We start from the raw sequence: 26,967 nt of genomic DNA, 5'->3' as shown, positions 1-26,967 counted from the left end.
CCATCAGTGGGCTCGGCCAGAGAACTTGAAAAACTGCGGCCATTGTTCTGTGCTCAGCGGCCAGTGTCCTTGGGTAGGGAGGAAGGCAGGGGTGAGGAACTGCTCTGGGCTGGAAAGCCAGTGCTCTGGAGCAGGCTGACAAGAGGCAGGAAGCAGGATGCCAGTGCTATTCCCTCTAAGCAAACACTCATCAGTCTGACGGACAGGCCTTTCCATCTGTCCCAAGCCCAGCTCAAGTGAGACAGATGCTCCCTATGCCTGGCCTTGCATCCTTCCTCTGGAAAGTCTCAGTGGTGCCTGCCTCAGGACCCACCTATTTCTGCCCCTTTAATTGTCTGGGAGGAAAACAAAGAAATTTTGGTTTTATTATAAGTCTGGGCTTCTTTGTAGTGTGGTGGGGCTTTCCGTCTGAATGGCATTATAATAAGTGGTGAGATAATGACTTTGGAGAGGGTAGATGGAGGACCTTTTATCTGGGACCCAAGCGGAGTGCTGCATGAATACCATCATGAAAGCTTGTTGGGGAGAAGGACTCCAATAAGTTGTCAATAAAACTACCATTCTGGCTGGGAGCCAAAGCCACAATGGAAATTGAGATGCTGCTACCCAAGATGCAGGGGGTACCCCAGTGGGGCCTATAATTATGCAACCTTTATATACTCAGAACTTGGGCCACCCCTTTCCACAGACCTTCTGGTGCCTTCCCTCCCCTCCCAAGTCAACCCTGTATGACTTCAAGCTTGCTCTGCCAAACTTGCTTCTGCTCTGTCTCAGCAGTTTCTATCCTGGTGCCTTAGTCCTTGGATTCAATTATACCACCACAGAGCCCTCCTCAGTGCCTTTTAACATTTGGTTCTTAAACCAGATTGTGTGTAACTCAGTAAGGCTGGGGATGGGATTCCAGGACGGGATGTGGCCCATCTTCTGGGTGTGTTGATTTTACTGAGAAGATTGGGCAAAATCTTAGAAAGTTTAACTGGAAATTGTAAAACTGTTCTTTGAAAATATTAAAGCCAACATGGGCATATGGAATATACGGTCAATACACATGAAGTTTTAAGATCATCCTCCTTTGGGCAATCTCTCGATTTCCCCGATTATCTGCTCATCCTGGTCTAAAGCTAGACCAGTGGTAAGGTTTGACTAGCAGTGCCTTTTTCCTTTCCAAGCCAGTCCCAGATACTTCTCCTGGACAGTTAAAATACATTTATATGATTCTCTCAGGAATCCTTCCAAATGATCTCTTCCTCCAGAAACTTCCCTGTTCTTAAAGCAATGATCAGAGCCTCTTCCTTTGAAATGCTTCTATAATCCATGTACACAAAATATAGGAGGCATTCCACAAACAGTTCTCCATCCTTCTCAGCCATGGCCCAACTCAGTCCTTATCCACATCAAGGCTTACAAGGCTTGGAATGGTGCACTATTGAAGGATTCTTCCCTTAAAGCAGATGGAAAGGGAGTTCAATGAAACTTCTTCTTTGACTCAATCCCAGTCCCTCCCTAGAAATGCCAGGTGGGCCAGGAAATGAGTCTGAGTATGGGTTTACAGGATCACATAACACAGAAGAATGTCATTGGATGGACCAACTCCCCATTAACAAGGGCAGATACCTGGGCCAGACTGTGTGGCCTCTTTTAAGATCTACCACAAAACTCTGATTTTATGGGTATACTGCCTGAAGAGGAGTCCTGACTTAGCAAGAAGCCCAAGTAAAGAATTTTATGGGACAAGGGACTCTTCTGAGGAAGGCAAATAACAGACTGAGGGAAGGGCATTTGAAAACCAGAGAAGACATAGAGAGAAAAAAGACATTACATACCATGTCCACACCCTCTGTGAAGGGAATATAAATCCTCGTCAGAGGAAGGAAATCCACAAGCTCCTTGGAGAACTTGGACTCTGTGTTCAGCCAGGTGCCTTGCTCCCTCCAGCACCATGCCTTACAACTGCTGCCTGCCCAACGTGAGCTGCCGCTCCACCTGCTCCTCCCGGCCCTGCGTGCCCCCCAGCTGCCACACCTGCACTCTACCCGGGGCCTGCAACATCCCCGCCAATGTGGGCAACTGCGGCTGGTTCTGTGAGGGCTCCTTCAATGGCAGCGAGAAGGAGACCATGCAGTTCCTGAATGACCGTCTGGCCAGCTACCTGGAGAAGGTGCGCCAGCTGGAGCGGGAGAATGCGGAGCTGGAGAGCCGCATCCGGGAACGGTGCCAGCAGCAGGAGCCCTATGTGTGTCCCAGCTACCAGTCCTACTTCCGGACCATTGAGGAGCTCCAGCAAAAGGTGAGGGGGGCTTCTGTGAGGGTGCAACAGCAACTGACTGTCCTTGAACAATAAGACCTTCTCAAGTTCAAGTGGCCCTCACAGTAGAATCTTGCTTTCAGATTCTGTGTGCCAAGTCTGAGAACGCCAGGCTGGTGGTGCAGATCGACAATGCCAAGTTGGCTGCGGATGATTTCAGAACCAAGTGAGTTGTTCAGATTTCACACTGATGTCATTCCTTTTGTTTCATCTCTGGTTAAGTGAAAGGGATTTTCCATAGTTTTACTGAACCACACTTCCATCCATCGGTGGTGAAGAATCCGATAGGGATTGAGGAGAACCAAGTAAAGGAATCACAAAAATAGATGAGGACTCAAATCGATCTGTTTATTTTTGGATCAATATTTGGTCTGGACTGAGATTCCAGAACCCTCTGTCTCTTGGGTCTACTCATTGCAGAAAATGGAAAGGCTAAGTGCATGGGGGCTATCAAAGGTAATTTCTGTACGTCTTGGAGGTCTGCTGGTCACTGATTTGACCTTGTCCTTGTGCAGGTATGAGACAGAGCTGGGCTTGAGGCAGCTGGTGGAGTCGGACATCAATGGTCTGCGCAGGATCCTGGATGAGCTGACCCTGTGCAAATCCGACCTGGAGGCCCAGGTGGAGTCCCTGAAGGAGGAGCTCCTGTGCCTCAAGAGGAACCATGAGGAGGTGAGACCAGAAATGAAAAATGAAGTACCCTAGCTCAGCCTCAGGTACTGAGTGATTTGGGATGGCATAAACTGGAATATGAGGTTGGGGCTGACTTTATGATTTTCCTTTAAAAACACCAAAACTTCGGGATGAATGAAAAAACAAGAGATGAAACCTATCCATGTTCTCAGATAAGGTGTATCTTTCACTCAAAACTGGTGCGTCATGTGAGTTTCCTAGAGTCTCTCCATCAGCTTCTGATTGATCACCGAGCTGTTGAATGAGCCTCAGCGTTGCTGTATTCATGCTCTACCAACTCATCTCTCTCCCCAAAAGTCACAGAATCAAACCTGGTAGATCTAAATCTCCACTCTTTCAAAGTCTTATTGAAAAATGTTCTGGGGCTCCTCCTTTCTCCTGGAGGGGCCATGCCATGATCTTATTTGATGGCAAGAATTGTTTGCTATACAATCTGAAATTGTACAGTGAATTCTTTGTATTATGAGGTCTTCTGCAGTCAGTCTGCAAATTGGGAACATTGGGAATTAGTCCATCTTTTGGTGGCATCCGAGCAAATCCTTGGATTTGAGCCCAAGTGCCATGGCACAGTTGTGTGAGGAGGGAGCTCTGCCACATGGAGCACAGAGCATTTTGCCTTGAGTTGTCACAGACTGCTCCACTCAAAGTCTCTTTTCCAAAGAAATAGACTAATGGGGCTCAAGTTTATTCTTCACTGAGGAGAGTCACTCTTGCCTTTTCTGCATCCACAGGAAGTCAACACCCTGCGCTGCCAGATTGGAGACCGCCTCAACGTGGAGGTGGACGCAGCTCCTGCTGTGGACCTGAACCGCGTCCTCAATGAGACCAGGTGTCAGTATGAGGCTCTGGTGGAGACCAACCGCAGGGACGTGGAAGAATGGTTCACCACCCAGGTGGGCATCTCAGCACATGGCCGCTCAGGACCCTTGGCCCCTTGGGGCTCTTGAGGCAGGGTCTGACCCTGTCTTCTCCCCTGTGCTGTTTCAGACCGAGGAGCTGAACAAGCAGGTGGTGTCCAGTTCGGAGCAGCTGCAGTCCTGCCAGGCGGAGATCATTGAGCTGAGACGCACAGTCAACGCCCTGGAGATCGAGCTGCAGGCCCAGCACAACCTGGTGGGTGTTGTTCAGGGTACTGTCCACACTCTCCTGACCTTGTGAAGCCAGGGGCTTCTCTGGAATCCCATGGAAAAGCTCCCTGAGGAGTGGCTGTGTGACCTGCCTTATGTTCCCCACACAGAGGGACTCCCTCGAGAACACGCTGACAGAGACGGAGGCCCGCTACAGCTCCCAGCTGTCTCAGCTGCAATGCATGATCACCAACGTGGAGTCTCAGCTGGCTGAGATCAGGAGTGACCTGGAGCGGCAGAACCAGGAGTACCAGGTGCTGCTGGACGTGCGGGCCCGGCTGGAGTGCGAGATCAACACGTACCGGGGCCTCCTGGAGAGCGAGGACTGCAAGTGAGTAGTTAGCTGGAGATATCTGATGAAACCATGCTCACATAAGTGTGCTTCTGCGTTGGACTCCAGACAAAGATTGCATCCTTTCAAAAGGAAATTATGACTCCACACCAGACATGATCAAACAGAACTCAGAAAACACAATATAGCTATCATTAGAAATACAGAAAAGAGAGTTGTTTGATGGACAAACTGCAATTGTGCAGCTATTTATTTGCATTCAACTGTGGTCATATAGATATAAGATCAATGATGTTTATTGCATTTTACAAGACTGTTTTGTGTTGAGGGTGCATCTCCATACGCTACCTTATCTGACCTTGTAGTTACTGCCAAGCCGGTTGGATCAGTACTGTTTCCATTCTGTAGGTGAAGAAACTGGGGCTTGGAGAGGCTAAGCGACTTTCCTAGTCTCACTAGCTACAAATGAACAATGTTGGGAGTCAAAGCCAGAGTTCTAGAGTTTCTGTCTAGTACTTTGGGCACTATGTGGTAGGAAGACATTAGCAATCTGATAGGGAGCTTTACAGCAGGTGAATCTGTGGCTCTCTCTGTTACAGGTCAAATCCCACAGGCATTCTGCTCTTCTATATACTACAAGCCTCCCTCGATTCACCTTTTCCACGTCTTTCTTTTTCTCCAGGCTGCCCTGCAACCCTTGTGCCACAACGAATGCATGTGGATCCTCTGGGTCCTGTGTCTCTAATTCCTGTGCCCCCTGCACGCCCTGTGTCCCCCGCCCGCGCTGTGGGCCCTGCAACTCCTTCGTGCGCTAGAGCCCAGGGGCTGCCAGAGAAGCAAGGAGGCAGGGCACAAGGTTCCAGAGCTTCGACCCGACACTGGCTTTCTGGACAAAAAGGGGCAGAGAACATGGCTCCAGCCGCCCCAATAAGGCAGCCATGAAACTCACCCTTCCCCACCCCCCGCAGGCTGTTCCTTGCCCACCCTTCTCTTCACTGTGGTCTGTTTCTTTTTCACTCGCCCAGGGAACCCTCGGAAATGCCAGGGCGTTCCCTTGTAACCTGCTAATAAACTTGATTTCCCTGGCAAAGCAGATGCCTTTCTCATTGGTATTCATTCGTTTTGCCGCGCCCATCTCTTGAGCACTCTATAAAAAGCCACTTGAAAGTCAGGCTGCATAATGGCCTGACTCTTGGGTACAAGAGCCGTTCTTTGCCTGGCGGGCAGATGGCTGGCCTGACGCCCTGGGTGCAGGGGTGAGGCAGGCTGTCAGAGGGGAGGGCAGAGCAGCCTAGTGCTGTAGACTTCATCTCTTCTTGACCATTCCTGCATGTTTCCCACTCTCCCCTGTTGACCTGGACATCTTCTAGAACTGACTGCCTCTAAATTCGAAAGGAGAAGGCATGAGCTGGGCATGAGAAAGAGGCTCTGGAAAGTTCATCTTTTCTCAGCAGGAAGCCTCAGGTCCAGTGCTGTATTTCCTGGTTCCTGGTGGTCCCAGCTTTCCAGGCAGCCTCAGGAACACCCAGCAAAGGGGTGCTCTGGCCTGCCTGCTATGCCCAGGTCTTCCTCCTTCCTCCTGTGTCAGTGAATCATTATCACCCTGGGCTCCAGGGGTTCACTTCTGTTCCCGACTGATCTGATACCTTCATCTGATAATTCCCACCTTTTTCAGTCCATCCTAACCACTACCTGTTCCCTACTCTATGCACATCCTGGATAGTGGGGAAGGGAGGCACATGTCAAGAAAGACATAGTCCTGGCTGCAAGTTTTTTTTTTACAACTTGTAGAGGAATAAAACTAGTCCCTAAGTTATGCTATCATAAGGCATTGTCCCCGACACTGAACACTCAGGCTCGTGCTGCAAACAAATCACCAAGTACTGAAAATGACAGTAGCATTCATCAAGAAAGGCTTGAACTTGAATCTTTAATTTCAAAGAAGAGCCAAGGAAATGTTAAGCATTGACTTTCTAGAACCCCAGAGGACCATTTTGACACGAAACGATCAGAAAGCACTCAGGTTTCTTCCTTTTCCCATGAACTGTCCCATCAAACCAGGCTTTCTGAGGCAGATATCAGACCCCACTTTGGTGAAACACAATCTTGTGTACTAAAATAACCAAATGGATTGAAATTACATATATATTTGATAAAGCAACTATTTATTGTTTCCACCATAATTGTTACCACTGACACTTATTTTTAAAGCTCAAATTTCCAGGATTCAGATATGCACACCTCCTTGGCTCGTGAGCAGCCTCTGACCTGGAATCCCTTCTCTGATGTGGTTTGCTACTGTTTCTGTGATTTCTTCCAAACCTGAGGTCAAGCTCAGTTCAGAAGCCATAATTTTGCTTGTTCCTTTATTCCACGTTCTGCTTATATCTATTATCTTACAGTAATGCAAAAGTAATGTTAATGGCTCCTGTGGTAAGCAGAATGACTGTCCCCCTTCTCTGCAAAGATGAGCATGTAGTTTTCTGGAACCCAGGAATGTGTTAGGTTGTACACAAAGGTAAATTAAAGGTGAGAATGGGATTAAAGCAGCCATCCAGCTGACTTTAAAATGGGGGAGATTAAACTGGATTATCCAATGGGGCCAATATAATCACAGGGATCCTTCAAAATGGAAGGGGAGGCAGAGGAGAGCCAGAGGGACAGGGAGATAAGACCGAGGACACAGGTCAGAGCAGTGTGGCATGAGGACTGGTGCTCTTGTTGCAGGACCTAAAGATGGAGGAAGGGGGGGGGCGCAAACCGAGAAAGTAGGTAGCTTCTAGATGCTGGAGAAGGGAAGGAAATGGAGTCTCTGTTAGAGCCTCCAGAAAGGAACATAGCCCTGCCAACACCTTGGTTTTTCTCTTTTGTGTGTGTGTGTGGAAAAATACATATGTATATATAACATAAAATTTACAATTTTGCCTTTTTTTTAAAGTGTTTAGTTCAAGGGCATCAAGTACATTCACATTATTTCCATCCACCAGCACCATCCATCTCCAGAACTTTCTCACCAATCTGAACTAAAACTGTCCTTATTAAACTCCATGACCTCCCTGCCTCAAGCCTCTGCTAACAGCCATTCCACTGTCCGTATGAATTTGAAGACTCTAGGTACCTCATATAAGTGGAATCATACAGTATTTGTTTTGTGTGTGTGTGTGTGTGTGTGTGTGTGTGGTCTGGCTTATTTCACTGGATATAATGTTTTCAAGGCTTATTCATGTAGCAGGTATCAAAATTGTATTCCCTTTAAAGATGAGATAATTGTACATTGTATATACAGACATTTCCAAAACACAATATACATTGTGTATATCACATTTTGTTTGTCCATTTGTCCATGGATGGGTATTTTGGCTATTGGGACTAATGTTGCTGTGAACACTGCTATACATATATCTGTTCAAGTCCCTGCTTTCAATTCTTTTGTGTCTGCACCTAGAAGTGGAGTTACTGGATCCTTTGGTAACTGTGTTTAATTGTTTGAGGCCATGCCATTTAACATACCTACCAGCCATGCACAAGGGTTCCAATTTCTTCGTATCCATGCCAGCACTTTTCTTTTTCTTTTTTTTTTTTAAATTAACATATAATGTATTATTTGCCCCAGGGGTACAGGTCTGTGAATCATCAGGCTTACACAATTTGCAGCACTCCCCATAGTACATACCCTCCCCAGTGTCCATCGCCCAGCCACCCTATCCCTACAACGCCAGAACTTTTAAAATTCTGGATTATTTGTTTGTTTTTGCTAATAGCCATCCTAGTTGGTGTGAAGTGGTAGCTCATTGTGGTTTTAGTGTGCATTTCCCTGATGATTAGTGATGTTGGAGCACCTTTTCATGTGCTTGTTGACCTTTGGTTTACCTTTGGAGAAATATCTATTCAAGTCTTCTGACCATGTTTTTAATGGAGTCTTTCAGTTTTGCTGTTGTTGAGTTGTAGGAGTTCTTTATATACTCTGGATATTAATCCCTTATTAGAAATACAATTTGCAAATATTTTCTTCCATTCTGTGGGCTGCCTTTTCACTCTCTTAATAGTGTCCTTTGATGCACAGAAGTTTTTACATCTTCTGGAGTTCATTTTACTTATTTTTCTCTTTTGTTATCTATGAAGGAAAGACTGTCTTTCCTTCACTGAATGGCATCCTTTTTGAAAATCATTTGATCATATATGTGAAGGAATGATTTTTGGATTCCCTATTCTATTTCATTGGTCTATATGTCTGTCCTTACTCCAGTGTCACACTGTTTTGAATATTATAGCTTTGTAGTAAGTCTTGAAATAAGGAAGTGTGAATTTTCTAATTTCATTCTTCTTTTTTAAAGGTGAGCCTAGTGGTGGGTATTAAGGAGGGCACATATTGCATGGAGCACTGGGTGTGGTGCACAAACAATGAATCTTGGAACACTTAAAATATAAAAAAAAATAAAAAAAAGAAAGAGTGTTTTCACTATTTGGGGTACCTTGAAATCTCATGTAAATTTTAGGATGAGGTTTTCTATTTCTTAGAAAGACATCATTGGGATTTTGATAGGGATCACATTGAATCTCTTTGATAGGGATTTCTTCGGGCAATACCGCCATCTTAAACATACTAAATCTTCCACAAACACAGGAGGTTTTCCCATTTACTTGTATCTTCTTTAATTTCTTTTGGTAAAGTTTTGCAGTTTTCAGTGTACAAGTCTTTTCCTCCTTGGTTGCTTTTATTCCTAAGTATTTTATTCTTTTGGATGTTATTGTAAACTTCCTTCTTTGTTATGCTGAAAAAAAAAAAAGATACAGACATTTCCAAAACACAAAACTCCAAACATGTTTTGAATAGAAGCTATCACTAGAACAAAGGAGATTCTGGCCAAGAGCAAAGATTTTGGATCTGTAAATTCTGTCATTTATTTATTTAAAAAAGTATCTATCTATCTATCTATTTTATTTATTTATTTATTTTCAGCATAACAGTATTCATTGTTTTTGCACCACACCCAGTGCTCCATGCAATCCGTGCCCTCTCTAATACCCACCATCTGGTTTCCCCAACCTTCCACCCCCCGACCCTTCAGAACCCTCAGATTGTTTTTCAGAGTCCATAGTCTCTCGAGGTTCACCTCCCCTTCCAATTTCCCTCAACTCCCTTCTCCTCTCCATTTCCCCTTGTCCTCCATGTTTTTTGTTATGCTCCACAAATAAGTGAAACCATAATTGACTCTCTCTGCTTGACTTATTTCACTCAGCATAATCTCTTCCAGTCCCGTTCATGTTGCTACAAAAGTTGGGTATTCGTCCTTTCTGATGGAGGCATAATACTCCATAGTATATATGGACCACATCTTCTTTATCCATTTGTCCGTTGAAGGGCATCTTGGTTCTTTCCACACTTTGGCGACTGTGGCCATTGCTGCTATAAACATTGGGGTACAGATGGCCCTTCTTTTCACTGCATCTGTATCTTTGGGGCAAATACCCAGGAGTGCAATTGCAGGGTCATAGGGAAGCTCTATTTTTAATTTCTTTCTTTTTTTTTTTTTTAAGATTTTATTTAAATCTTTAAAAAAGGCAGACAGAGTGGTAGGCAGAGGCAGAGGGAGAAGCAGGCTCCCCAGCAAGCAAGGAGCCCGATGTGGGACTCGATCCCAGGACGCTGGGATCATGACCTGAGTCGAAGGCAGCCGCTTAACCAACTGAGCCACCCAGGTGTCCCTATTTTTAATTTCTCGAGGAATCTCCACACTGTTCTCCAAAGAGGCTGCACCAACCTGCATTCCTACCAACAGTGTAAGAGGATTCCCCTTTCTCCACATCCTCTCCAACACACATTGTTTCCTGTCTTGCTAATTTTGGCCATTCTAACTGGTGTAAGGTGGTATCTCAATGTGGTTTTAATTTAAATCTCCCTGATGGCTAGTGATGATGAGCATCTTTTCATATGTCTGATAGCCATTAGTTTGTCTTTATTGGAGAAGTGTCTGTTTATATCTTCTGCCCATTTTTTATATGATTATCTGTTTTGTGTGTGTTGAGTTTGAGGAGTTCTTTATAAATCCTAGATATCAACCTTTTGTCTGTACTGTCATTTGTAAATATCTTCTCCCATTCCGTGGGTTGCCTCTTTGTTTTCTTGACTGTTTCTTTTGCTGTGCAGAAGCTTTTGATTTTGATGAAGTCCCAAAAGTTCATCTTCATTTTTGTTTCCTTTGCCTTTGGAGACATATCTTGAAAGAAATTGCTGTGGCTGATATCAAAGAGGTTACTGCCTATGGTCTCCTCTAGGAATCTGATGGATTCCTGTCTCAAGTTGAGGTCTTTTATCCATTTTGAGTTTATCTTTGTGTACGGTATAAGAGAATGGTCGAGTTTCATTCTTCTACATATAGCTGCCCAGTTTTCCCAGCATCATTTATTGAAGAGATTGTCTTTTTTCCACTGTATATTTTTTCCTGTTTTGTCAAAGATTATTTGATCATAGAGTTGAGGGTCCATATCTGGGCTCTCTACTCTGTCATGCTGTTGGATCAGAAGAATAAACATTGTTTAAAATGTCTATACTGCCTAGAACAATCTATGCTTTTAATGCCATTCTGATCAAAATTCCACTGGCATTTTTCAAAAAGCTGGAGGAAATAATCCAAACATTTGTATGGAATCAGAAGAGACCCCGGATCACTAAGGAAATGTTGAAAAACAAAAATAAAACTGGGGGCATCACGTTACCTGATTTCAAGCTTTACTACAAAGTTGTGATCACCAAGACAGCATGGTACTGGCATAAAAACAGACACATAGACCAGTGGAACAGAGTAGAGAGCCCAGATATGCCATTTTTTTTTTTTTTCAAAACAGAAAACTCAATCCCTGTAGCTGAACTGTAATTTTGTAAGTAAATGTATTCTACATTCCCTTAAATACTTCTATGTGGCTTTTAAATTGTTTCCTGGTATTCTGTCATCATCATCATACATGTTGACAGTTTTTCTCTACCTTGGTGGTACTCTGGAATCACCTGGGAACTTTAAAAAAAAAGCTAAAGCCTGAGTTTGTCCTTAGAGAATCTGATTTAATTGGTCTGGGATGTAGGCTGGCCGCTGTGAGTTTTCTTATTTTGTTATTTTTATTTTTATTTTATTTTTTAAATTTAAATTCAATGAGCCAACATATAAGTACATCATTAGTTTCAGATGTAGGGGTCAATAATTTATCAGTTGCATATAACTCCCAGTGCTCTTCACATCATGTGACCTCCTTAATGCTCATCATACAGTTAGCCCTATCCCTGCACCCACCTCCCCTCCAGCAACCCTGTTTGTTTCCTGGAGTTAAGAGTTCTCAAACTCAACACACACAAAACAGATAATCATATATAAAAATGGGCAGAGGATATGAACAGACACTTCTCCAATGAAGACATACAAATGGCTATCAGACACATGAAAAGATGTTCATCATCACTAGCCATCAGGGAGATTTAAATTAAAACCACATTGAGATACCACCTTACACCAGTTAGAATGGCCAAAATTAGCAAGACAGGAAACAATGTGTGTTGGAGAGGATGTGGAGAAAGGGGAACCCTCTTACACTGTTGGTGGGAATGCAGGTTGGTGCAGCCTCTTTGGAGAACAGTGTGGAGATTCCTCAAGAAATTAAAAATAGAGCTTCCCTATGACCCTGCAATTGCACTCCTGGGTATTTGCCCCAAAGATACAGATGTAGTGAAAAGAAGGGCCATCTCTACCCCAATGTTTATAGCAGCAATGGCCACGGTCGCCAAAGTGTGGAAAGAACCAAGATGCCCTTCAATGGACGAATGGATAAGGAAGATGTGGTCCATATACACTATGGAGTATTATGCCTCCATCAGAAAGGACGAATACCCAACTTTTGTAGCAACATGAATGGGACTGGAAGAGATTATGCTGAGTGAAATAAGTCAAGCAGAGAGAGTCAATTATGGTTTCACTTATTTGTGGAGCATAACAAATAACATGGAGGACATAGGGAGATGGAGAGGAGAAGGGAGATGAGGGAAATTGGAAGGGAAGATGAGCCATGAGAGACTATGGACTCTGAAAAACAATCTGAGGGTTTTGAAGGGGCGGGGGGTGGAAGGTTGGGGAAGCCAGGTGGTGGGTGTTATGGAGGGCATGTATTGCATGGAGCACTGAGTGTGGTGCATAAACAATGAATTCTGTTACGCTGAAAAGAAATTAGTTAAAAAAAATAAAAAAGAAAAGAAATTAAAAAAAAAAAGGGTTTGTCATGGTTTGTCTCCCTCTCTGCTCTCTTCCCATTCAATTTTCCCTCTCTTCCCTTATAATTCTCTGCACTGTTTCTTATATTCCACATATGAGTGAAATCATATGATGATTGTCTTTCTCCAAATCATTTATTTGACTCATCATAATACCCTCCAGTTCCATCCATGTCGATGTAAATGGTAAGTATTCATCCTTTCTGATAGCTGAGTAGTATTCTGTTGTATATACAAACCAAATCTTCTTTGTCCACTGTTGAAGGACATCTTGGTTGCTTCTGTAGTTTGGCTATTGTGGACATTGCTGCTATGAACACTGGGGTGCAGTGGGAGTTTAAAAATCTCTACTGGCTCTACTCTACTTTAATGAGCCAGTTGTGAACCACTTGCCAGAAGTAGGGTTCTAGTTCTCACTTACCTTCTCGTCAGTTTTATGTCCTTGGACAAGACATGTAACTTCTCTGAGCCTCAGTTTCCCCAAAGTGGAGGTAACAATATCTTCTCTGCCTATATTATACATTTGCCAAGAGGATTGTGGAAGACTGTGTATATGGAAAAACTTTGCAAGCCAGATATTTTTATTAGGATTATAATTTTGATTATTGATGACTTAACATATAGATAAGCTTCTTAAAATAGAAAAGCATGGTCATTTTTGTTGTTTCATGCCCAACAGTAGAATTTGTATACCATCTTACTGTCTTTTACATCAGTTTCTTTCTTTAAGTCCCCTACCTAGCTCTGGAGTATATATTCTATATAATATTATTTGATACTTTTTGGCTCCACCCCCATCTTCTGATAGGGCCCCAGGCTCATCTCATTTGCATTTCCAGTGCTCTTTTGTGATCTATTTAATTGGCTCTTGGCTGTCCTGGTCTGAACTCTTAGCCCACCGGGATTATCATTCTCAGATACTTGACCCATCCCCAAGCTTATGTCCTGAAAATTTTGGTTGATTCTTTTCCTGAAAATTTATTTGTTATGGATATAGCTAGGGCTTTTTTTTTTTTTTTTTTTTTTTTGCATCCTTATATCTGTGGTCAGAGTCATTGTTTGAGTGCTTTGAGGCCTGAAGTTGCTGTCAGGATCTCTAGGAAGAGCAGGACTGTCAAGGAATGTACAGCATTTCTCTCTGTAAAAGCCCATCTCATTACTTCCAGGAGGCACGCCTCATCACAAGCTTGTGGGATTTGTCACTTTTTAATCTCCAGTTTACTGAGGAGCAAAGCAACATGCAGGAAGCCTAGGTGTGTCTTCCTGTTCGTGCTCAGAGCTGGCATTGGAATTCATGAGCTACCTCTGTTTTCTTCCAGTTCTCATGTTTTGCCACATCCTGGCCTACACCAGTGTCCTAGCTCTCTACTTCACAATGAGGTGCAATGGGCCCAGCAGACTTGAGTCTACTTACTTTTGTTCTTTTAGACTTTACTTTCTTCTCAGATTCTTGATATCTGATACATGGTGACATTAATGGCATTGAAACATCCAGAGTTTGGTGTGAAGATGGAATTTTATATGTGAAAGGTCCTAGTAGACTACCTGATGAGGAAGTGACATATTGCTATTCATTTCTTTCCTGCCTCACCATCTCGTCCTCAGTTTTCTTCTCCATAAATTCAGGTCTTTCTAGCTCTAGAGTTCTTTGGTTCTTAGGAAATATATCCTACTTCTGAGATGAGTTTTATCGTGCTAAAAGTTCAGGGTGAGGCAAGTAGGCTTTCTCTGGCATTCTAAATCACCTTAGGTCATGCCATTGTGCATTTTGATTTTTTTAGATGCTAGGAAAAGGCAATCTAATTTCCAATCTGGACATAGCAACCAATCACGCAAAAGGACAACCTTTTGCCTGTGAAGAAAAGGAAATAAGTATAATTTGGTTTTGGTTCAACAGGGTACCAGAGAGTGTAGCTGGATGAGAGAGGCCTTTGGGCAGAGAGGACTTTGGAAGACTGATGAACTTGGGGGGTTGGGTGGGAACAGGGCCCTAGTAGGACAGAAACAAAAACTATAAAGAGAGGGGCAAGGGGAAGAAAGGAATCTAAGATTTTTTCCCCTCACAAAATCACTTATGGTTTGTCTCCCTCCCAATCCCATCTTCTTTCATTTATTCTTCTCGTACCCACTTAAGCCCCCATGTTGCATCACCACTTCCTCATATCAGGGAGATCATATGATAGTTGTCTTTCTCCGCTTGACTTATTTCGCTAAGCATGATACGCTCTAGTTCCATCCATGTTGTCGCAAATCAGAGAAACTTCTGTGCCAAATGTTTGCACCGTGTTTAGGTATTCAGGGTCAGAAATTAGACAATGAATTGTTCAAATCCCAGCTCTGCCACTTATTGGCTGTCTCTTGGGAAAATCCTGAGCCTTTCCCAATCTCTTAATTTGTCAGTAAAATGGGAATAATTTTATAGGCCAATCTTACAGGCTTGTTGGGAGGGTCAAATGAGAAATGTTCTACAGTACTTAGTGCCTTGTTTGGCATAGAATAAGTATTCATGAAGTGGTAAGTAACATGGTCAGCATCACCAAAACCACCACCATTATTATTATGGATGTTAGCACAGAAACACACTGGGGGAGTCCCCAGTAGATTCAGTGGAATCCTTTTCAAGGCCAGTACAAGAAAAGGGGCTTTCATGGCAATACAACCCTGTGTAGAGAACATGTCCTCCTCAAGAACCAGCCCAAATAAGATAACCGAATTCACAAGATCAGTAACTTTTCAGGGAATGTAGGCACAATGGGCCCTCTGTTAACTTCCTACTCCGGCCACCAAGTTAATGTTAAAATTTGCATTTTTGTTGACTAATTCATGAATATAGTTCTGTGCCCCTAGTGTTTGCAAGGTAAGTGAGTGAAGTTTTATCACCATTGGAATGGCATGGGCTGTATGTCCAGGTGTCTGCTTAACAGAATTGGATTTTCAGAAAATTCTACATTTGAGCCATCTGGGCCAACAGTAAGGAGAAAGATTATGGAAATGATCATCACTCCCACCCCCATCTATATTCACACACAATATTACACACACACACACACACACACACACACACGATTTTAATTACTTATTAGGAAGAGAGAGAGAGGGGGGCAATGACAGGGGAACAATAGGTAGAGGGAGAAGTAGGCTCCCCAGTGAGCGGGGAGCCTGATGCAGGACTTGATCCCAGGACCCTAGGATAGTGACTCAAGCCGAAGGCAGACACTTAACCGACTGAACCACCCAGGTGTCCCCACACACAATATATTACTTACATTTTACAACAAAACTATGAGGTGGGAGCATATTACTACTTAAACTTAAGAAATGAAGAGAATGAGTCGAAAAGTAGTGAGTTCACTACTCTGAACTCACATGATCAGTAAGAATGTGAACTCAGGTAGGTTAGCTTCAAATGTGTGATTTTCTGTTACCTTCATACTTCCTTTGAAATCTGGACACAATGTTCATAAATTGCTTATATGATGTTGCACAAATAATTTTGGGGGGACTTCTGTCTGAGCCCAAGATTTTGTTTCTGTGTAGAAGAAAGGACAGAAAAAATGACAAGGAATAGAAGGTGAGATGAGGAAGGCTACTTTATTAAGATCCTTTACCGGGAAATAGGGAGACTCCCAAGAGTTTGGAGGTGTCCAAGGGTCTCTGATCCCAGAGGTAATATAGAGGTGCATGCTCATCAGAGATGGTGCCCACTTCTTACGGACGACAGAGTGAAGGTGCATTCTCATGGGTTGTGACTTGTTCTGGGAACATCTCATGTGGGTAGAGTTACACCCCTAGGGATATACAATGCTCTCAGAAAGAGGATTAGCACTAGGGATAAGGTGAGAGAAATTTCCAGAGACTTTGAGATAAGGTCACCATAGACACAAAGATAACTCTGAGCTCCTCATTCTGGTTTTCCATTTTGTTGAGCCTGAAGTATTATGCTTTATGTTTATGCTTCAACATTTCCACTTGAACTCTCTGTGGACTATTCCAGGTATAATTTTATTTCTAGATATTTATTCTCTTTCTCATCCTTAGGGAGATGGTTGTTTCAGTACAGATTGGTAAACTTCTTCTCTAAAGGGCCAGATCATAAATATTTTAGGCTTTGCAAGCTGTATGGTTTCTGTTACACTATTCAACTCCGTCATTGTAGGCCCAAAGCAGCCACAGATAATACCTAATGAACGTAGGTGTATGCTATGTTCATTTATTTAGAAAAGAAAGGGAGCAGGCTGATGGTGGTGGCAGGATGGTGGGCCCTAGGTTGCTGATCTCTGCTTCAGTGTTATTCTACTCATTTTAGCCAGTTTCACTTCTCAGCCATGAACAATCCATTATTTTCAATCTCCATGTATTGATAAATTCCTTAAGTCCCAGTTAATACTCTCATGAGTGGCTAATACAGGACAAGTTTCTGCTACGAAGTCAAGTTGAACCAAACACTGAGGAATGGGTAGGCCTGGGGAAAAAGGGCCACCTGGAAGACCGTTCTCTCCAGACTCTTTCCAGGGAACTAGTGGCGGAACCTCATGGGTGAGGAGTCCCAAACAACTCCACCCCATGTCCCTGGATCTCCTCCCCTCTGAGTAATGGGGAGACCATTTGGGTTTGTGATTATTCTGTCTCCTTTGAAGCCATCTGATGAAACTCTGATTTCACCAACCACTAGCACCCAGGAAGAACTGGTGTGACACAAGCCAAATGGAATAATTTTATGGGTTGAGGGGACTCTTTGGAGGCATCTAACTAGCATATTTTGGAGAAAAAATTAGCTGAAGCATTAGGAAGGGAAACTATGTTGTATGCCAACACCCACCCACCAATCAGGGTATAAAAGGACCATGGACGAAGGAGAGACTCAAACTTCACCACATCCACCTGTGTTAGCTTACCTGCTCTCCATCACCTCTCCCTGCACCATGCCTTACAACTGCTGCCTGCCCAACGTGAGCTGCCGCTCCACCTGCTGCTCCCGGCCCTGTGTGCCCCCCAGCTGCCACACCTGCACCCTGCCCGGAGCCTGCAACATCCCCGCCAATGTGGGCAACTGCGGCTGGTTCTGTGAGGGCTCCTTCAATGGCAGCGAGAAGGAGACCATGCAGTTCCTGAACGACCGTCTGGCCAGCTACCTGGAGAAGGTGCGCCAGCTGGAGCGGGAGAATGCGGAGCTGGAGAGCCGCATCCGGGAGTGGTGCCAGCAGCAGGTGCCCTTCGTGTGTCCCAGCTACCAGTCCTACTTCCGGACCATCGAGGAGCTCCAGCAGAAGGTGAGGGGGTCATCTGTAGGGGTGCATCAGCATCTGACTGTCTTTGAGCAATAAGACCTTCTCAAGTTCAAGTGGCCCTCACAGTAGAATCTTGCTTTCAGATTCTGTGTGCCAAGTCTGAGAACGCCAGGCTGGTGGTGCAGATCGACAATGCCAAGTTGGCCTCTGATGACTTCAGAACCAAGTATGTTGAGAATTTCAGGCTATGTGACCTCTAAGACCCCTATGGCTCTCTCATGGTCCTGTGAGACTAACATTTCCTGGAAGGGAAGAGGCAGTCATTTCACCCTTTTCATTTCTCTTCTCAAGTCTGGATTTGTATAAAACCATTTTCTAACAGAAATCTATACACTGCATGCTCTTCAGTTTATAATAGTCTTTCTGGAACATTTTCTCTAACTCCCAAATTTGGATGACATAAACTATTCTTGGAGAATGAATTGGTTCTTGGGGGATAGTGGTAAATTAACCAAAAAAATTGAGAGAAGAATTAGAGACTCCATTTAATGAATCCCTGTGGGAACCTTCTAGTGTTAGGATGAGTCAGGGAGGGTCCTCTCCAGTCTCTCTGTGCAGAGCTTGAGGGAAACATGGGAGAAAAGAGGAAGAAAACTGCATTAGCTCAAAGAGATTGAGACCAGCCCATCTATAAGACACACAGTGGGATGGGATTCTTTCCTACCTCATCCTCCCACTCTGATCTGCATGTGCAGGTACCACACAGAGCTGGGCTTGAGGCAGCTTGTGGAGTCGGACATCAACGGCCTCCGTAGGATCCTGGACGAGCTGACCCTGTGCAAGTCTGACCTGGAGGCCCAGGTGGAGTCCCTGAGGGAGGAGCTGCTGAGCCTCAAGAGTACCCATGAAGAGGTAAGAGGAAAAGGAAAAAAGGAGGCTTTAGAGCCATGCTGTTAGCATTGGCAACCAAGAGGCAACCGACATCAGGCTTCTTGGGTTGGGACCCTTCTATGAAGAGGTCAAGGTCAGCCACTGAGTGAATCATGATGCTATACCATAGCATGGAGTGAGGTGGGCTGCTTATTCTCAAGCAGCTGGATGAGGGTTGGGCAGTGTTGGAGAAGCCAAGGAAGGGCAGCCATTTATTGAGCCCTGCTCTCTCCTTGTCACTGTTAGTTTCTGAATTAGTTAGAGAGATGGAGGAAAAAAGAGAAATAAGACATGCCCCTCTCTTCAATGAGCTCCCAGTCTAGTCTGGGGAGATGTCCATGTAAAGACAATGATGTAAGGCAGGGAGAGGACAAGCAGCATATTCAAGGAGTAATCCAGTCTAACTGGAAAGAGATAAGGAACTCTTCTTAGAGGCACGTCTTGGGAAAGAGGAGGAATTCACACTGGGATGTTTCCATCTGGGGGAAGAGGCTGAGCAAAGACACAGAGGTGCTAGAGCATATATATTGAGTTTGGCCCATGGACTGATATGGCTGGGCATATAGAGATGTGAGATGAAATGAGGTAGGACCTGCATATATCAGGGGGTTTGGATTTAGTCTTATTGGATATGTGAGCTTCTTTAAGGTTTTTGGGAAAGAAATTGATGTGATCCCTACTTGGGTTTATTCCCACATCATATTTGCATCAGTCCTGGGGAATGATCAGGATATTCCCTTCAGTGCATTTTTGTTGTACGTACTTTCCTACAGTAGGAAGGTAGACAGTAGATCCATTTAGGTAGCTCATTCATTCTTCTTCTTCCATCAGGAAGTCAACACCCTGCGCTGCCAGATTGGAGACCGTCTCAATGTGGAGGTGGATGCAGCCCCCACTGTGGACCTGAACCGTGTGCTTAACGAGACCAGGAGTCAGTATGAGGCCCTGGTGGAGACCAACCGCAGGGATGTGGAGGAATGGTTCACCACCCAGGTGGGCATCTCAGCACTTGGCCACTCAGAACCCCTTGGCCCCTTGGGGCTCTTGAGGCAGGTCTGACCCTGTCTTCTCCCATGTGCTGTTTCAGACCGAGGAGCTGAACAAGCAGGTGGTGTCCAGCTCAGAGCAGCTGCAGTCCTGCCAGGCAGAGATCATTGAGCTGAGACGCACGGTCAACGCCCTGGAGATCGAGCTGCAGGCCCAGCACAACCTGGTGGGTATTATTCAGTCCTCCTGGTGACCAATGTAAGGTTGGGGAACCCTAGTCATTGAAAGCCTTGTGAAGCCTGGGGCTTCTCTGGAACCTCATGGAGAAGCTCCCTGAGGAGCGGCTCTGTGACCTGCCTTTTCTTCCCCATACAGAGGGACTCTCTGGAGAACACGCTGACAGAGACAGAGGCCCGCTACAGCTCCCAGCTGTCCCAGCTGCAGTGCATGATCACCAACGTGGAGTCCCAGCTGGCTGAGATCAGGTGTGACCTGGAGCGGCAGAACCAGGAGTACCAGGTGCTGTTGGACGTCAAGGCCCGGCTGGAGTGCGAGATCAACACGTACCGGGGCCTGCTGGAGAGTGAGGACTGCAAGTGAGTAGGAGGCAAAGGAGGCATGTAGTCCCATGTGGTAGGACTACAAGACATTGTGGGCATACACATGTGGGTCACATTTTCAACTCACAGAACATGCATTTATAGAGAATTTACTATGTGACAGTTACGTAGAAATTGAAGGTCAAAGGTGAAGGGCATACATCCCCTGCCTCAGGGAGCTAATAATGGAGAAGTGGGGGTGGAGAGATTGTTACAACAATAACTGTTGGGTAAGGCGTATTGTGTTAGTTCCATGAAAGCTCAAGAGCACAAGAACAATTTTGTGCCTCAGCACAAAGCCTTCTCAGATGGGGATAAAGATTTGATAACAATCAAATTTGATTCCAACTATCTCCAACCACTGAGACTTCATGAGTTGTTTCATTAAGCACCTAGAGCTCTTTCCACAATCATCCCCAATCCATTTTAAACCTCTGTCTTCCCAGGCTCCCCTGCAACCCATGTGCCACCACCAACGCTTGCGGCAATTCCTGTGGGTCCTGTGGCAACTGTCAAACGCGTTGCTCTTAATTTAAGAACTTGCATCCTTTTTGAAGACGACAATGAAGCCATTCAGATCAAGCACAGGAAATGTCCTTAGGTTTTGCCTTTGTTGGAGCTCAGCTGCCAGTTAGAAGCCTACCCACACCAAATGTGATATTTTTAGACATAGAAATGCTTTCCAGATTCAACAATCAAAGACACACATCATTAACTTCCAATATCTGGAAAATCCCTTCCTATTGAAGATCGAGTATCTTTGTTTCTGAAGATGATCAGCTCCCTGTAATCTGAGCTCCAGGTATTACTTTTAGGGAATTTCCTGTATGTATTGTGTTTCCTGCTTTTCTTGCTTCTTTGGTATTCTCTGGAATGCAAGGAAGCTACTTCATTTACTTCCCAATAAACTTTATTTCTCTGGCATAGTAAATGTGTTTCTCATTCATATTTATGTACTGTAAAGAACTTGTGTTGCTGTTTCATAAAAATACGTCTTTGTTAGGAAGAAATAGGTTAAAAGACTGACCCCAACTATTATATTCCAATGGTAAATACTGATGGGGAAAGGGATCTATCCTCCTGGGAGGCTACCGCCAAGGAGAGACCATGCAGAAACCCTGACCTCCAGCACTCATCACCATCTTGCCTTGGCTGCAGGGTCCTAGGTAATACTGAGAGTCTTCCTCAAACCTCATCGCTCTCCCATTGTCACCTTCATTACTCAGGGGTCAATTCTCTGCTTCCCTTCCTCCTAAAGTACTTAAAGACCAGCTTCTGTAGAAACTGCTCAAAGAGAAGCAGTCCAACTTCTTTCCTTTCAGCTTGTCAGCTGTACCTGCATCACCAATATGGATACCTGTCTTTCCCTCAAAATGTACCTTCAGTGATTTCCATAAACCCACACACTCTGGGCACTCTTGTTATATCTCCTACTACTTGTTCTCCAGCCCTGGATTAGCCTGACTTCTCCTTTCTGTTGCAACTGGAGGAAATACCTAGATCCTCTGCTGTGTTTCTTTTTCTCCTTCCCTGTTCGGTGAGAACTAGGATCTCTACACTGATGACTCCCAAAGCTCTCTAGCTCAAGTCCTGGGTCTTGCCCATAGGACAGTTTGACTTGGTGTTATGTTGCCATTTCACATTTAATTAGACTCCAACTTATCTTTGCCAGACTGGTTCTTTTTGTTACCCACTTGTTATACCCAACACTTTGTAATCCAAAGACCCTTTAAATGCGGGCAAGTGTATCTCCTTACCTGCCTCTTTTTAAGTTTACTCATTCCTCTAGATCTTTATAAATAGGTCTATAATGTTCTCCACTAACTTCTGTATTACTTTATTTCCTATAATTTTAAGAAAGATCAGTGTTCATAGTCTCCCCCTACAGATATTAATACTACCCCCACTTGACTCATATCTGAATTATTAAAGCTCTCAATTCTTTTGGCCACCATCTCAATTCTTCATTTAATTCAATTTAATTCTTCATTTAACCTACAGAACTGCAATAAACCATCTCCTCTGTGTTTCACTACGGTATAGAGCACTGAGAACACTATGAGACCCAGTCCTAGCCCACAGCATGTTCATAGTCTAGAGTGGAAAAGACAAAGAGATAACTGTGCTACAGACAAACATCAATGTGGCTCTAGAAAGGTATAAATGAAGAATGATGAATTTCTGCTGTGTGAGAGAAAGACTATATTTCATTTCTATACTTTGAAGTGTAAGAGAGTAGAAAAAAGAGGCTCCAATAAGAGATAGTGCTCAATCAGGGCTGTGAAAACTCAATAATTCTGTCCATAAAAATATTGTCTGCCTGTCCTACAAGAAACTGTATCTTCACCCAATTAAAGCCTAGTGTTAACCATAGAATACTGTAAGAGAAATAAAGGAATAGTAACACTAATAAGTATTCATGAGAAGGTTATTAAAACTTTAAATACTTCCCTTGTTCTGACTTCAATCAATGAGCACTATATGATATTAGCATAATTCTGAAATAAAGTTTGATGGGCTCTGTTTAAACAGATGAGTGTGTGCAGGTATGACAAGAGGGAAAGTTTTCATGACCATGAGCTTTGCCTAGCGAGGAGGTGGGGAAGCAGGAAGTATATCTAGAGCTCGACAGAACAATTTCTAGCTGGAGCAAACCATAAATATGGTGGTGGAAAATGAAACTGCAAAGTAGTCACAGATGACCATATCTGGGGGTGCTTTTCATTGTTATCTGTGAGATTTGTTTGTAAGGAAGTTTAGCATATGTTCTGTCATGCTGCTATGTATGGGTTGGGTCATGATGGGTCCCAGAAAGTGGGCTTGGGTGGGAGAAAAGGAAGAACAGTTGGGAGGCTGCTGAGAGACAATAGGGCTGAGATGGGAGGAGAGTGGAAGGCTGAGGGAGGGGTGGATTTTAGAGGCACAGTCCAGGAGGTGGAAGCAGATTAGAGGTAGAACAATGGACGGAGAAGGAAGGAAACTAGTACTGATTAAATACCTACTTTGGGTCAACATGAGGGATGTTTTTGAGCCTGAGAAAATGAAACACCAGTGGGGTTCCAGTGAAGAGAGCTGGAAGAGAATGACTGGATTTGGGAGAGATGTCAGAGAGTTACCTAAATAGAAATGATCAGTAAGAGCTGTAGGAGTTGTTAAGACTGTCAACGGGGATGATGTTAGACTAACGATAATCTTGGGAAGCACTTGGTGAAAGGATAGAGGGCCCTCAGTTTCTCCAAAGTCTCTGACATGAGGTTCCTCCTTGGTTTGGTCCAGTCCCCAAGGATGGAGGTGACATCTGGTTATAAACAGTTGGAGTGGGAAGCAGCTGAAGCAACACAGAAGTCAAAAGAAGTCGAGGTTTTGATGAGGGGATGGTCAATGACATTTTTCTCATGAATCCTCATTAGTGTTACTGTTCCTTACTTATTCCAGTTACAGTATTCTATGATTTATACTAGGCTTTAATTAGGTGAAGATACTATCTCTCTTGAGGGGTCAGGAATATTGAGGATTCAGACAAGTCAGTGTACATAGCAATAGGGAGATTGCTGGTCACCACAGAGAGAGCAGGGTCTATGGGATGCAGGGGGAAGAAGGCATATTTCAGTGGCTCTTTCACATCTGTTTCAGATCACCATCTTGATAGTAAACTTAATGCAAATGTTCAACACAACTTATTCATACTAAACATGAAGCTTACTTTGCTTTATCCTCTGTGTAACTCTTAAAATGTTTTGGCATCTGCTCTTCCCTTTGATCTGTAGAGCAGTCACATAAACAGGTTTTTATCCCTTCTCTGAGTGGTTCCCAGATCTAGCTTTCCCAGATGACTAGGACTATTAAATTATATTGTCTTGGATTGTTTCATGTTCTTCTTGACTCCTCTATTCTAGACTGGGTAGAGTTAAAGACATACTGATGAACTTTGCATTTTTCTGATTTGGCTTGGTTCCTGAAGACCTCCAAACTCTATTCCCATTGACAGTTGAAGCCTGAGCATAAGAAACAATGGCAGCTCTAGAGAGGATTTGAGTAATGAGCACTGAGTCTTATTTTGGGGTGCTTGTACCTCTCTTTGCTCAGCCCATATTATTTTTGACCTGGCTCATTCTCCATGTCCTCTCCTGCTTGTCCTTCATTAGAAATGTTGTTTGAACATCTTCCCAAATCCAAACCCATTGGTTTATTTCCTGGATCACCACCATAATTTCTCCCCTCAATGTGGTAAGTCTGGGTGATTGATAAATTGGCAACAGACATCTTTATGGAACAGTCCATGGAAGCCCTGTATCTTGTTCTCATAAGCAGCTCTAACTGGGGCTGGCTCAGCAGGGTGGGCTGATGTTGGTATCAAAGAGTGTTTCTGCTTTTCTAATTCTCCAATGGCAGACTCTCCAACTCTTTTAGGCAAATGTCAGTATCTTGGCTTGTGTATGTCCAGTGATACCACTCCTGTCCTCTCCTTGCTATTCATCTACATTAAGATAGAGTAAATCTGTAAGGGACCCAATATGTTACTTTGCATTTCCTAAAGAATGTAGTTTACATTTCTCATGATGAGAATTTTAAGTGCTGCATCAGAGAAGATGGTTTTGGGAAGGAGTGGGGAGCCTTCCTAATACCTTTAAAGTTCTGCCTTGGGGAGAATGGTCTTAGCAGATCTGCCCTGATTCCACTCTGTGGTTAAGTGCTGCTCATGAGTTTGCATGTGATCTCTCTTACAGAAATATCCTTGGCTTCCATAATAGATAGTATCTTTAAACCTCAACTGCAATTTTCTCACATCTGGTGACCAGAAGCCTTACCATGGCGTCTGCCACAATTATATGGGCAGGTTTAAACCTTTTTGTTTGTTAGGATTTGATTTGCTCATCAGGTTTATTGAAGGGTCATTGACCAGAGACGATGGCATTGCTTGTGTAAAGGTAAAGATACACAGCATGCAGTAAGTGGAATAAATAAAAAGCAACTGCTTTCCAGAATTCCTGGGGAATGACTTGAAACTTGGCTCTTTTCTCAATAAGCCCCAAACCTCTCAGCTATTATAATGTAATGATCATGCAGCCAAGCGGCAATCATGGTTATTTCTACTCAAGAGCTGGGAGTGGTCCTGTTTTCTAAACTCTGCTCTCCACTTTTGAAGATACAGAGATACTTACCTCTGGCTTATTTTGCTCTGAGGTTCAAACTGCTGTAATGGTTTAGGGATCCCCAGAGACATTTTTGGCAATTTACACAGCATTCCTTTCCTATTCTTTAAAAAAATTGCCATTGTCTAGATTTTTCTCTTTTGAAGCCTGGGTCATAGAAGAAGGAGGGAAACAAAATAGCTAATGAATCCTGCTATTTGCTTTATGTTATTTGATCTGATCCAATAGGGCTTCAATCAATTTGGTACTGATTTTAAGAGAAGGAGAGGAGAAGGGAGTTGAGGGAAATTGGAAGGGAAGGTGAACCATGAAAGACTATGCACTCTGAATAACAATCTGAGGGTTTTGAAGGGGTGAGTGGTGGGAGGTTGGGGGAACCAGGTGGTGGGTATTGGAGAGGGCACGGATTGCATGGAGCACTGGTTGTGGTGCAAAAACAACGAATACTGTTATGCTGAAAAGAAATAAAAAAAAAAAAAACAAGCACATCCATCTCGTATCTCTCTAAAGGTAGAGATTCAGGCAGGAAGGCAGAGAGTTGTGGATTGTAAATGTGGTTAAGGATAGCATTGTCCTCAAAGCATTATGCTCTGGTAGACCATACATTTACTTCAAATCTGCTGTCCTTCATGGAAGCATATTCAGAGCTACACATTGGAAATGACTTTCAGAGTCACCCAAGAAAATGTACATTATTGTTTTATAGTCACAATGTGCTTCTGATCCATTAAAGATGCTACTAAGTTTGGTTATTTGTTCCACTCACCAGGGTTGGTTCCAAATGATATCTGACTGGTTTCAAAAATAAAAACACCCTCAGAAGATGAAGATTTGTCTTCAATGAGGATAACCAAAAGAAAGTGTCCCAGACTGTGAGGTCAACTTTGTAGAAGTGATGATCTGAGTGGTAGCTCCTCAGAAGGAATTAGTACATAGCTTTCAAAAGGAACTGTTTTAAGGAGTATCTGTCCTGTTTTGAGAAATGATAGATTAAACATAAAAACCTCTTAATTTGTATCCCCATCTGGAATAGCACACAGGCAGAACATCTGTTTGCCAAAATGTATTGAAGGTCACAAGATGCTATTAAGCATGTCATGATGTGGTGGTTTTTCAGGATCACATCCTTTGGAGAACTGGGCTCAGATGTTTCTTCATCAAGTCAACCAAGGGTTTCCTTTTTTCAAGATTTTAGCAGGAATTACTTACTCACTTACTAGACTTCCTTCCATTAGAATAGAAATGACCTTTGGTTCTTTGACAGAGAACAGGCTTAAGGTTTCCTGGATCATTCTAATTTGGGAGAGGATACTGTCTAGTAGTGGTTGAGCTTCATGGAACTCAATTCATTTGTGCATCAGTGAGGAGGTCAGAAGAGAGACAGTTGGTGTGATGGAGA

General features: G+C 43.7%; 2 protein-coding genes across 2 annotated transcripts; both read left to right on the top strand.

Annotated features, from left to right (window-relative positions):
- Nucleotides 1-1,884: 1,884 nt before the first annotated feature.
- On the top strand, nucleotides 1,885-5,507 carry LOC309851187 (keratin, type I cuticular Ha3-I-like). The gene is made up of 7 exons (XM_082706065.1): nucleotides 1,885-2,287; nucleotides 2,389-2,471; nucleotides 2,821-2,977; nucleotides 3,730-3,891; nucleotides 3,986-4,111; nucleotides 4,236-4,456; nucleotides 5,100-5,507. Exons 1-7 carry the CDS (start codon nucleotides 1,940-1,942, stop codon nucleotides 5,230-5,232), a joined length of 1,230 nt encoding a protein of 409 aa, XP_082562191.1. The 5' UTR covers nucleotides 1,885-1,939; the 3' UTR covers nucleotides 5,233-5,507.
- A 12,033-nt stretch (nucleotides 5,508-17,540) lies between these two features.
- On the top strand, nucleotides 17,541-21,346 carry KRT34 (keratin 34). The gene is made up of 7 exons (XM_082706068.1): nucleotides 17,541-17,941; nucleotides 18,043-18,125; nucleotides 18,655-18,811; nucleotides 19,661-19,822; nucleotides 19,917-20,042; nucleotides 20,192-20,412; nucleotides 20,862-21,346. Exons 1-7 carry the CDS (start codon nucleotides 17,594-17,596, stop codon nucleotides 20,944-20,946), a joined length of 1,182 nt encoding a protein of 393 aa, XP_082562194.1. The 5' UTR covers nucleotides 17,541-17,593; the 3' UTR covers nucleotides 20,947-21,346.
- The last annotated feature ends 5,621 nt before the right edge of the window (nucleotides 21,347-26,967 follow it).

This window comes from Mustela nivalis (genome assembly GCF_964662115.1).
Source record: "Mustela nivalis genome assembly, chromosome: 17".
NCBI lineage: Eukaryota > Metazoa > Chordata > Mammalia > Carnivora > Mustelidae > Mustela > Mustela nivalis.
The sequence above is the reverse complement of the archived record's forward strand: the minus strand, read 5'-3'. Positions and strand labels throughout refer to the sequence as shown.

Coding starts and splice junctions, on each gene's coding strand:
- LOC309851187 (XM_082706065.1), top strand. CDS start 1,940: ATGCCTTACAACTGCTGCCTGCCCAACGTGAGCTGCCGCTCCACCTGC. Junction 2,288..2,388: donor TTGAGGAGCTCCAGCAAAAG/GTGAGGGGGGCT, acceptor TCTTGCTTTCAG/ATTCTGTGTGCCAAGTCTGA. Junction 4,457..5,099: donor CTGGAGAGCGAGGACTGCAA/GTGAGTAGTTAG, acceptor CTTTTTCTCCAG/GCTGCCCTGCAACCCTTGTG.
- KRT34 (XM_082706068.1), top strand. CDS start 17,594: ATGCCTTACAACTGCTGCCTGCCCAACGTGAGCTGCCGCTCCACCTGC. Junction 17,942..18,042: donor TCGAGGAGCTCCAGCAGAAG/GTGAGGGGGTCA, acceptor TCTTGCTTTCAG/ATTCTGTGTGCCAAGTCTGA. Junction 20,413..20,861: donor CTGGAGAGTGAGGACTGCAA/GTGAGTAGGAGG, acceptor CTGTCTTCCCAG/GCTCCCCTGCAACCCATGTG.